The following is a 10,525-nucleotide window of genomic DNA, read 5'->3' as shown; positions in this document are numbered from 1 at the left end:
TGGAGTCCTGGTTCGAAAAGAACAAGGTACGCAATTCCCTATTTATTATGTCAGTTGGACCTTAGGCGAGGCCGAAACTAGATATCCAAACTTAGAAAAATTAGCGCTTTCTTTAATAAGCGCCTCTAGGAAACTAAAACCATATTTCCAGTGTCATCCGATATGTGTTGTAACAACTAATCCTCTTCGAAATATTTTGCACAAACCCGAGCTTTCGGGTCGATTGGCCAAATGGGCCATAGAAATCAGTGGGTACGATATTGAGTATTGACCCCGAACCGCCATCAAATCTCAAATATTGGCAAACTTCGTGGCTGACTTTACACCAGCCTTCAAACCCGAGATTGAAAACGAACTACTTATAAAATCGGTCACCTCTTCGGGAGTCTGGACTCTCTTTACGGATGGTGCCTCGAACGCGAGGTGGTCCGGATTAGTCATCGTATTAAAATCACCCATAGGTAATGTAGTTAAAGAATCTATTAGAACAATAAAATTGACTAACAATGAGGCCGAATATGAAGCTATGATTGAAGGTCTCGAACTAGCTAGAAGCTTGGGAGCTGAAGTTGTAGTGGCTAAGTATGACTCCCTCCTCGTGGTGAACCAAGTTAACGGGACTTTTGAAGTCCGAGAAGATCGAATGCAGAGATACTTGAACAAACTACAAGTGACTCTACATCGATTTGAGGAATGGACCTTGCAACATATACCCCGAGAACAAAATAGCAAGGCCGACGCTCTTGCAAACTTGGGTTTATCAGTCGAAGATGACGAACTCAACTCGGGAACTGTCGTACAACTCATGAGATCAGTAATCAAAAAAGGTCACGCTGAGATAAACTCCACGAGTTTAATCTGGGATTGGAGAAACAAATACGTAGAGTACTTCAAGAACGGGAAGCTTACATCAGATCCAAAGGAATCGAGAATGCTGCGCACAAGGGCAGCACGATTCACCTTGTTCAAAGACGGAACACTATTCAAAAGGACATTCGATGGACCATTGGCAATATGTTTGGGATCGGGAGATACCGATTACATCTTATGGGAAATTCACGAGGGCACTTGTGGAAATCATTTCGGTGACGATTCGTTGGTCCACAAAGTAATCAGAGCAGGATATAATTGGACCGATATGAGCAAGGATGCAAGGGAGTTCTTTCGAAAATGCGACAAATGCCAAAGGCATGCGCCCATGATTCATCAACCTGAGGAACTACTCCACTCGGTCCCATCTCCATGGCCTTTCATAAAATGGGGAATGGACATCGTTGGCCCCCTCCCATCGGCCCCAGGTAAGGCTCAGTTTATTTTATTTATGACTTATTATTTCTCTAAATGGGTTGAAGCACAGGCTTTCGAGAAAGTAAGAGAAAAAGAAATAATAAACTTCATTTGGGACTACATCATATGTCGATTCGGGATGCCATTCGAGATTGTATGTGATAATGGGAAACAATTCATCGGTAGTAAAGTGACTAAATTTTTCGAAGATCACAAGATCAAAAGGATCCTATCGACACCTTATCATTCCAGCGGGAACGGACAAGCCAAATTGACCAACAAAACTATCGTCCAAAATCTTAAGAAGAGATTGACCGACACCAAAGGAAAATGGAGAGAAATACTACCCGAGGTCCTATGGGCATACCGCACAACATCGAAATCAAGTACCGGAGCAACACCATTCTCGTTGGTTTATGGCGCCGAAGCTCTTGTCCCGGTCGATGTCGGAGAACCTAGCATTAGGTTCCGATATGCAACTGTGGAGTCGAATAACGAGACCATGAATACGAGCCTAGAATATTTGGACAAAAGACAAGAAGCCGCTCTCGTTCGATTGGCCATCGAAAAATAGCAGATCAAAAGGTACTACAATCGAAGAACCAATCTTCGACATTTTTACATCGGGGACTTCGTGCTAAGAAACGTCACCCTCAACACCCGAAATTCGAATGAAGGGAAACTAGGTTCGAACTGGGAAGGATCGTATCAGGTTCTCTAAATCGTCGGAAAAGGATCCTACAAGCTCGGTATGATAAATGACAAACAACTACCGAGCAATTGGAATGTATCGCACCTAAAACGATAATACTACTAAGGTACGACCCTCCCATGTTCATTTATATTTCAAAACTAACCTTTGCAGGTGTTCGAGCAGAAACAGGGATGGATTCTTCAAACAAGAAGCCTTTAGGTCTGAAAGCACACGTTGCATTCTTTTTCCCTTAGACCGGTTTTGTCCCAAATGGGTTTTCCGGTGAGGTTTTTAATGAGGCACCCATTGATCATGCTAACGTAAAAAAATTCAACAGTATCCGAGGCCTCTTTACAGTCAACCTTGAATATTGGGGGGCATCGCCCTCGGATATCAAGTTCGGGCAAGCTCGTTACTTTGTGGCAACAGGGTCTCGATAGGGAAAATTTGTAAGGGCCAAATGGTCAAAAGAACCATGCTCGCATAGTTTGCTCGAGCCCTGACACAAAACATATATGCATGTATAATGACCTATAAAGAGAAATTTTCCTTTACCGATATCTCATACCTTAGAAAGGTTCTTCTGCTCCATATTCTCGATCTATTATGCAAACAGGCTTAAGGGTCGACCATGGCCGAAGTTTGAACTATAACCCCTAATTGGGGACTACGTATAAAGCCTAAGGGCTACCTTAGTTCGAGTTCGGGAAAACACTCTCACTTTACTGTAAAGCCTAAGGGCTGTTTTTACTTCGAGTTCGAGCAAACACTCACTCGACCAAAAAGCCTAAGGGCTGTTTTTACTTCGAGTTCGAGCAAACACTCACTCGATCATAAAGCCTAAGGGATGTTTTTACTTCGAATTCAAGCAAACACTCACTCGACCATAAAACTTAAGGGCTGTTTTTACTTCGAGTTCGGGCAAACACTCACTCGATCGTAAAGCCTAAGGGTTGTTTTTACTTCGCGTTCGAGCAAACATTCACTCGATCATAAAGCCTAAGGGCTATTATTTACTTCGAGTTCGAGCAAACACTCACTCGACCATTAAGTGTAAGGATGTTTTTACTTCGAGTTCGAGCAAACACTCACTAGATCATAAAGCCTAAGGGCTGTGTTTACTTCGAGTTCGAGCAAATACTCACTCGATCATAAAGTCTAAGGGCTGTTTTTACTTCGAGTTTGAGCAAACACTCACTCGATCATAAAGTCTAAGGGCTGTTTTTACTTTGAATTCGAGCAAACACAGACTCGACCATAAAACCTAATGGCTATTTTCTGCTTTGAGTTCGAGAGACCGTCCTCACTCAACTAAATAACTAAGGGTTACTTTACTTTGAGTTCGAGCAAGCACTCATTTGATCAAAAGGCCTAAGGGCTACATTAGTTCGGTTTTGATCAAATTATCTGAACCCGACCTTAGAATACAACTTCACAATTCTATAAAGCAGAAAAGAAGAAAGTTTTTTATACATGTCAACAATCATTTACAAGGGCAACATGGCCCGATTAAATTTCTTTACAAAAGACCAAAACGGTCTTATAAGAAACACAAAAAATAATAAAGGACTTAGTCCTCTCCAAGTGCAACATCTTCTCCCTCGAGGCCCCCTTCACTTTCAGATCCGCTCGTACTCCCAGTATTATCATCATGGGGAAAAGCCAACACTCTGGTTTTGGCTTCAAGCTCCTTAGCTTTCTCGATCTAGGCTATAATATCGAAGCCACGAGCATGGATCTCCTCAAGAGTCTCCCTCTGATTCTGGCATTTAGCATGCTCGGCAACCCATTTTGCTTGAGCCTAAGCAGCCTCAGCAACCTTGTTTACTCGAACCTATGCAACTTCAGCATTAGATCGATAGACAACCACCATTGCATCAGCATTGGCCATTGGAACTCCTCTCTCGATCAGAATTTGCTGAGCTCAACCGAGATTGGAACTCCTCGATTTTCTCGGCTTGTACCAAGGATTTCTCTTTCAAGCTTCGGAGTTGGGCCTCAGCCGAAGCCATTTGAGTTCGGACAGTCTCCTTTTTTGAGGCGAGGTGGTCCGTGTTCTTCTTCCATTCCTCGGCCTCCGACTTCACTACGTCCACTTCAACATGAAACTGCCTAATCACATTGAACTTTTGCTCTACCTGCGGGACCGAGCTGTTATCAATCACTCCCAAGTCAATATCGTTAAATTCAAAGATTCGTTTTACCTGCTCGACCATCTCAGTTTGTTCTTTTCGAGACGCTTCTAGCTCAGCCCGAAATCCTTTTAATTCTCCTTTTCTCTGCTTATTGAGAAGCTTGAAGGCATCTCTCTCCTTATTAAGCCTTTGAACTTCGGCTTCGTACCGGCTCAGCTCTCCTTGAGATTGGAGAAACACCTCGTGATGAAGCACAAAATCCTACAAAAATTAAAGGGAGAGATTATACAAGGAAAGAAAAACACAAGTATGAAAATTGGCAAAGAAAGTATGAACTTACCCGATTCAGGGCCTGTTGGGCTTCGTTGAAAAGGCAAGGCACTCCCACTTCGCTCGAGCTCTTCTTCGAAGCCTCCAAGTCACTCAGAACGGTGACATATTCTACCTCGATAAAATAACAACGGAAAGGATCCTCCTCTCCATGGGCTCCATCCCCGTGACCAGTCTCCACAGCTTGAGCGTCACGTATCATCGACTGGGAAAATGAAGGAAAAAAGGGGGAATCCCCGCACTCTATTGCCCCGAGTAGGTCTTTTTGGGCGCCCTTTCCGTCTTGGGGAGCCTCAAGCTCGGTTCGCACACCGGCATCCACAGTTTCTTCGATGGTCTCTTTGCCCCGAGGTAAAATATCCTCGGTCCGCCTCGGCTCGGGAACTTGGGTCAAAGTCTCCTTCTCGACCTCATCATGCTTGGACGGAGCAGTATCAACTCCCACCGATACCGAAGTATCTTGAGTATCGGTGCTAGCCCGTGCATGGGCCACCAGCCCAGAATCACTTTCTTCTTCTTCTTCCCTTAGACTCAGGACCGACTCCATAGTCAAAGAAATTACGTTCACCTTGGGTTTACGAGCCGCTCTCTTCCTGGGTTTTTGACCCTCAGAGTCCGAGGCCCTTTTTCTCTTAATCACCTTCTCCGATTTTGAGATAGGTGGTAAAGCTTCTTCATCACCTGATGGGGGTCTCATAACGGCATCTTTTCCAAGACCTATAAAGAAAGAAAATTAAGTAAAACTTATGCCTGAGAAATTGCTTGAATGGTAAGCAAATCGGTGGGCCAAGAAGAAGGTTTACCATGAGTACGAGCCTCCCACCGGCCCTTTGAAAAATCGCGCCATGCGCGCTCGGCGTATGTTAATGTCGAAACCAGGCTCCTGACCCAGTTCTCGAGATGGGGAACCATACCCGACATCCAAGCAACGGCTGGGTCAAGAAAAACACCGATAAGAAAAGATGAAGAAGTAAAAACAACAAAAACTAAAAACGGGATCACACTTACAGTATATATTTCATTTCTCGGGGAATGGCATACTCTTAGCCGGTATTAGGTCCGAGGTCTTCACTCGAACGAACCGGCTCATACAACCCCGATCTTTGTCTTCATCTATGCTCGAGGTGAACGCCTTGGTGGCCCGGCGTTGAAGCTTTATCAGCCCACCTCTGTAAATACGGTGGCTATATAATCTTACGAGGTGGACGAGGGTGAAGGGAAGCCCGTATATTTTGCTCACAAAGAAACGAAGCAGTATCAGAATCCTACAGAAAGAAGGGAGAATTTGACCAAGGGTCACCTGATACTTCTTGCAAAAATCGACGATGAATCAATCAAGGGGACCCATCGTGAAAGGATAAGTGTAAACACTTAGGTACCCTTTCACGTGGGTAGTGATCGCCACCTCCGGTGCCGGTATCACAACCTCATTATTTTCCCAATTGCATTCTTTTTTCACCAGGTCAAGAAGACTTTTTGGTATCGAGCAAATATATCTCGATACTGGCTCGCATCGACCAGTAACCGATGAGGTTATCTCGATCATAAAATCGGAATTAATAACGCACCCCTCGGGAACAAGTTCTTCAAGGCGTGGCTCCACCACTGTTTTCTCGCCGACTGTCCGAGATGAGGAAGCAGCCTCTTTCTGCGGAACAGTTTTATATATTTTTGCCATCGAAAATTTTATGAACAAAGAAGAAGGTAGAGTGACGTATTTGGTGTTTTGAGAAGAACAAGCGAAGAAATTCCAAAACCTAGAAATAAAAAGCTTTGGGGAAGGTGAAGAAATGTGAAGATTGAAATGCAAAGAGATTTGAAAGTAAAAGTTTGAAATAATGAAGAAGGGGGCTATTTATAGATTTTACAGTGGCGGTTCAAAATTGAAAGTGGCCGACCATCGACTGACGCGCATTTAATACCTTGGTAACTGAACCGATGGGACTTTTGTCACATACGTCACTATCGGGCTCGTCACAGACGTCAGTATTCGTATAGTCGGAGGTTGAAAAATCATATCGTTTCTCGCCACCTTCATTCCGAGAAACGAGGGGACTATCTGTATACGGTCAAAACCGAGTTTGCCTTTCGTGTGATTAATCAAGATTGGAGTATGATGGACCGAGGTTCGTCATTATAATATCGAACTGTGATGTGAAGTTGGGTGGTCGAGTTCGAGACCCAGAGATCGATCAATACCGAGATCGAGTCAATATCGAGCTCGAGATCCAGAGACCGATCAATATCGAGCTCGAGTCAATATCAAGCTCGAGACCCGGAAGTTCGATCTATACCGAACTTGAGCCAATATCGAGCTCGAAACCCAGAGACTGACCAATACCGAGACCGAGCCAAAAGACAAAAGAGCCATTATAGCCGCATTTGGGGAAAAAATCTCGACGAAAATCAAGGATAAACTAATCTATCATGGGATCTCCACTATATATTTTTAATTATACTCAAAATGGGATTCCCCCACTATATTAAGAGTGGTTGCCATTTATAAGGGCAAATTGATTCATACACACATACAGACAGACATTCAGATTTTATAGTGATTTACATAACATCTAGGAAATATTATTCCTTTTTGGCCTTTTGATATTGATTCATCTTGTTCAATTATCAATTATTTTTCTACTCAATTTGGATTTGCATTCACTCCTTTTTACAGTCAATATTCGATATATCTCTACTTATTTTTTCAATTTGTACCAAGTTATACCACGTATCCTTAGAATTACGTATAAATTCAACTCTATCCGTTTTTCGGATAAACAAATAGTTTTAAATTTATATGAACATAAAGTGCACACAAAATTCAGCATAACACATTTTCCAATGCGAGATCCATGTTCAGTGTTTTTAGAATTGTTTATGCTGTTTTGAAATTTTTCCTTTCTTAATTAAAGATACCAGGTTTGTATTGAAAAAGAAATATTCTGGTATAAAATATTTTTTCTTTTAGTAAGCCTTACGCTATGCAAGTCCAAATTAGTTAGAGGCATAAAATGAATAGCGAGAATCGAGTGGGAAATAGTGGCCTCTACGGGCATAGCCAGAATATTGATTATGGGTTCACCAAAATCGAATAACTTTTGTTCAAATCAGTAATATATTTTAAAAATTTATTGAATATATTTAAATTATTAATTTAAAATTTGATAACTTAAGGGAATTAATAATCTAGAAACCATAAACTTCAAAATTTGGGTCCGCATTTGTTGACCTCCTTTTGGAGGCTTCTAGTTATCCATGAAATAAACTTTTAATTAGAAATATTTGTGCTATTTGTACATCATGCCCCTTTATAATTTTAAATTTAAGAAAATGACATTTTTAGATATCTTATGTGTAAAAGACATCACTCTTACGTGTAAAAGTAAATCTCACATGTGTAGAAAAACAAATAGGGCTAAAAAACTTAAAATAAATTTGTAAAAAGGCACAAAACCAATTGACCCGAAATGTTCCATTATGTATGGCATTTTATTGTCTTTTCATTAGTTAATTAATAATGTGTACCCACACATTAGCAACGTGTCGCCTTAATTAGCTTTCAACTTCTGACCAAAATGGATGGGTACTTGTCACAAGACTAAGGAAATTAAGCATTCACTGCTACCATTATCGTGACTGCCACCACAAAGTTCCCTTATTTAATTTCTTAATACAGTACAAGGCTGATATGGGTAGTTAATAATCACCTCGTTTAGTCACTTAATCTTGACTTTTACGTTCTAGATTGATGATTGACCCTACATATTTATGTAAATCCAATTTATAAGCGATCTACTGAAGTAACTAGTTATGCACACAACATTGTCAGTGTTTACTAAATGAACCTTACAGATTTAATTTGTCCCTTGACCTCATAATACTAATTCAATCAAGTAATATGCATTGTAGTGTGTGATCATTTTATTTGCATACCCTTATTTTATTAGATATGTCTTTAGAATTTTCATTATTACTTCAAGTAATTCCTAAACAAGAAGAGTCATATGCATAGGTTATTTCACGAAAGAAGTTTATTAGCATTTGAGGTCGAGTTAGGATTTCATCTTTATGTGTTCTAGATTTTAGAACGATGATCTCATAGTGTGTTAGTTAGAGCGTCCTTATGAATTACTAAAGAACTTGGTTCTTTACCGTACTCCTTAGACATGAAATAAAATAAACAGTAAAGTAAAAAACAACGATTTTAAGTGGAAAATCACACGGCTCAAAAGGTGCAAAAATCACGACCTATTGCGTAGGATTTTCAACTTCAACTCCACTAGAACAATGAGCCAAAATGTATCGATTACAAGACTATAACTCAATACTCTCTAGTACTTCTACGATTAATTGATTTACAAGTAACTCTAACTTGTAAAGCAGACACTCACTCCAACTCACTAATTGTTTGTAATGCTTTGATTATAACTCCATTTCCTCAAATACATTCACTAGACTGACTCAAGAAGAATACAACACTGGTACTCGACTAAGGTGTGTAAGATGTAGTTCTTCAGTTGATGTGTAAAAGGATAGGTTCAGCAGTCCAGGTGGATAGTATTTAAATGCCTGAACTCCAAGATCTTCTAGGAGTCCTATGCATAGTCAGCTTCTCATTTGATAGGACTCCTACTGTTCCAATGACTTCCTCAGTCTTGGGACTCTTGTCTCTCACTTATTTATGTGTATCTTCTTGGGCAACAACTCTTATCATGTGAAACAACCTTCTTCTACCAAATTCTGACTTGAGTAACTTTGAGATAAAGTTACTATCTTGCACATACGTACAATCATCATCCACGGGGAGCTGGTCCTTCACATGGAGGAGCTGGTTCTTAGAGTACTTAAACAACTATTCGAGGACCTGGTTCTTCGAACATTTCATCAGAACAAACTTTGTTAATCATCAAAATCTCAATACTCAACAAATTCTCTCTTTTTTATGCTAACAAACTTTGTACATACTAGAACTAGGTAATCACACCAAATCATGATCAATAGGATGAAAAACTTTGTACATTCTAGAACCAGATAATCACACCAAATCATGATCAACATGCATATCATACCACAGACAAACATACCCACACAACACTCCCAACTCTATCTTTCCCCTTTTGGCATCATCGAAAAATAACAAAAGATGTTAGATGTATTAAGCACAGTTAATGCAAGATTCAAATCCATACATGCTATAACACTAGATCAAGAATTATCAAAGAAAACAGACTAAGCTGATGATGTAACCAAGTACGAAGCATTAAAACATTATAAGAGAAGTCATGTAGCAGTGCCAAAAATAAGCCCAGGGCCTTGTCTTAAACCATTAGAACAAAATAAACTAAACCTGCTGCAACATACTCAGACTAGAACAGAAAAAGACAGAAACTAAAGCATCACTAGGATAACAAAAGAAACTAAGGACTCTAGGGAAGGAACATGTTCATGGGTGAGAGGTAGAGGGGGTTAATGCTTTCACAAGGGTGGCAATCTATTGGGTATGAGCTTCCCTATCCCTTCTGAGCTCTTCCCTAAGCTGCATGGTTTCTTTCCTCAACTCATTATTGTCTTCTCGAAGCTTGGCATTCTCTTCAACAGCCAACTCCAATCTCTTAGTGAGCTTTACTACCCTGCTGCTTCCAAGTAGAATAGCAGAACATGTTGGTCCTTTAGCCTTGATCTCCTCATAGCCACACTGCTTGAGGGTAACAAAATCCAAGACATCATTATATTTTCCATACTTAAACTAACGCAAGGCAATGTTGAGCTTGTCAAATAACTCAGTCAACATGAAACCATAAGACATAACATGCTTAGGCTTGGAAGTGTCTGCAGCTCTTGCCATATGCTGAATCATCAGGCTAGAGAGATTGATAGGTCTACCAGTGTCAAGAAATTCTATCACAACCATGTCCAACAGGGTAGCCCCATGCCTTCTCTCAAACATATGCATAATGCATGAATTGACAAAGTGAAACAAAAGCTTGTATAAGGGGGTCACATATCAATCTTGTACACCTTCTGGGGAGCATCCAGTTCAAACTTTTGATAGAACTTCCTTGGGCTACAATTCCTGTAT

At 40.7% G+C, this 10,525-nt stretch overlaps 2 protein-coding genes across 2 annotated transcripts; one reads left to right on the top strand and one right to left on the bottom strand.

The window, feature by feature from the left end:
- Positions 1-526: 526 nt before the first annotated feature.
- On the top strand, positions 527-2,235 carry LOC138901088 (uncharacterized). The gene is made up of 2 exons (XM_070188820.1): positions 527-1,016; positions 2,153-2,235. Exons 1-2 carry the CDS (start codon positions 527-529, stop codon positions 2,233-2,235), a joined length of 573 nt encoding a protein of 190 aa, XP_070044921.1.
- A 1,623-nt stretch (positions 2,236-3,858) lies between these two features.
- Positions 3,859-6,124, bottom strand: LOC138901087 (uncharacterized). Its single transcript, XM_070188819.1, has 4 exons — positions 6,015-6,124; positions 5,323-5,378; positions 4,457-5,163; positions 3,859-4,377 (listed from the first exon to the last, which is right to left on the bottom strand). Exons 1-4 carry the CDS (start codon positions 6,122-6,124, stop codon positions 3,859-3,861), a joined length of 1,392 nt encoding a protein of 463 aa, XP_070044920.1.
- Positions 6,125-10,525: the final 4,401 nt, after the last annotated feature.

Source organism: Nicotiana tomentosiformis, chromosome 11 (assembly GCF_000390325.3).
Source record: "Nicotiana tomentosiformis chromosome 11, ASM39032v3, whole genome shotgun sequence".
Classification (NCBI taxonomy): Eukaryota; Viridiplantae; Streptophyta; class Magnoliopsida; order Solanales; family Solanaceae; genus Nicotiana; species Nicotiana tomentosiformis.
This window is presented reverse-complemented; position numbering and strand designations above follow the sequence as displayed.

What these genes read in the sequence shown, in the direction of transcription:
- LOC138901088 (XM_070188820.1), top strand. Translation starts at nt 527, where the DNA reads ATGATTGAAGGTCTCGAACTAGCTAGAAGCTTGGGAGCTGAAGTTGTA. An exon ending in CGATGGACCATTGGCAATAT is followed by an intron (nt 1,017 to 2,152) that starts GTTTGGGATCGG and finishes TAACCTTTGCAG; the next exon opens with GTGTTCGAGCAGAAACAGGG.
- LOC138901087 (XM_070188819.1), bottom strand. Translation starts at nt 6,124, where the DNA reads ATGGCAAAAATATATAAAACTGTTCCGCAGAAAGAGGCTGCTTCCTCA. An exon ending in AGAACTGGGTCAGGAGCCTG is followed by an intron (nt 5,164 to 5,322) that starts GTTTCGACATTA and finishes CTTTCTTTATAG; the next exon opens with GTCTTGGAAAAGATGCCGTT. An exon ending in CCCAACAGGCCCTGAATCGG is followed by an intron (nt 4,378 to 4,456) that starts GTAAGTTCATAC and finishes TAATTTTTGTAG; the next exon opens with GATTTTGTGCTTCATCACGA.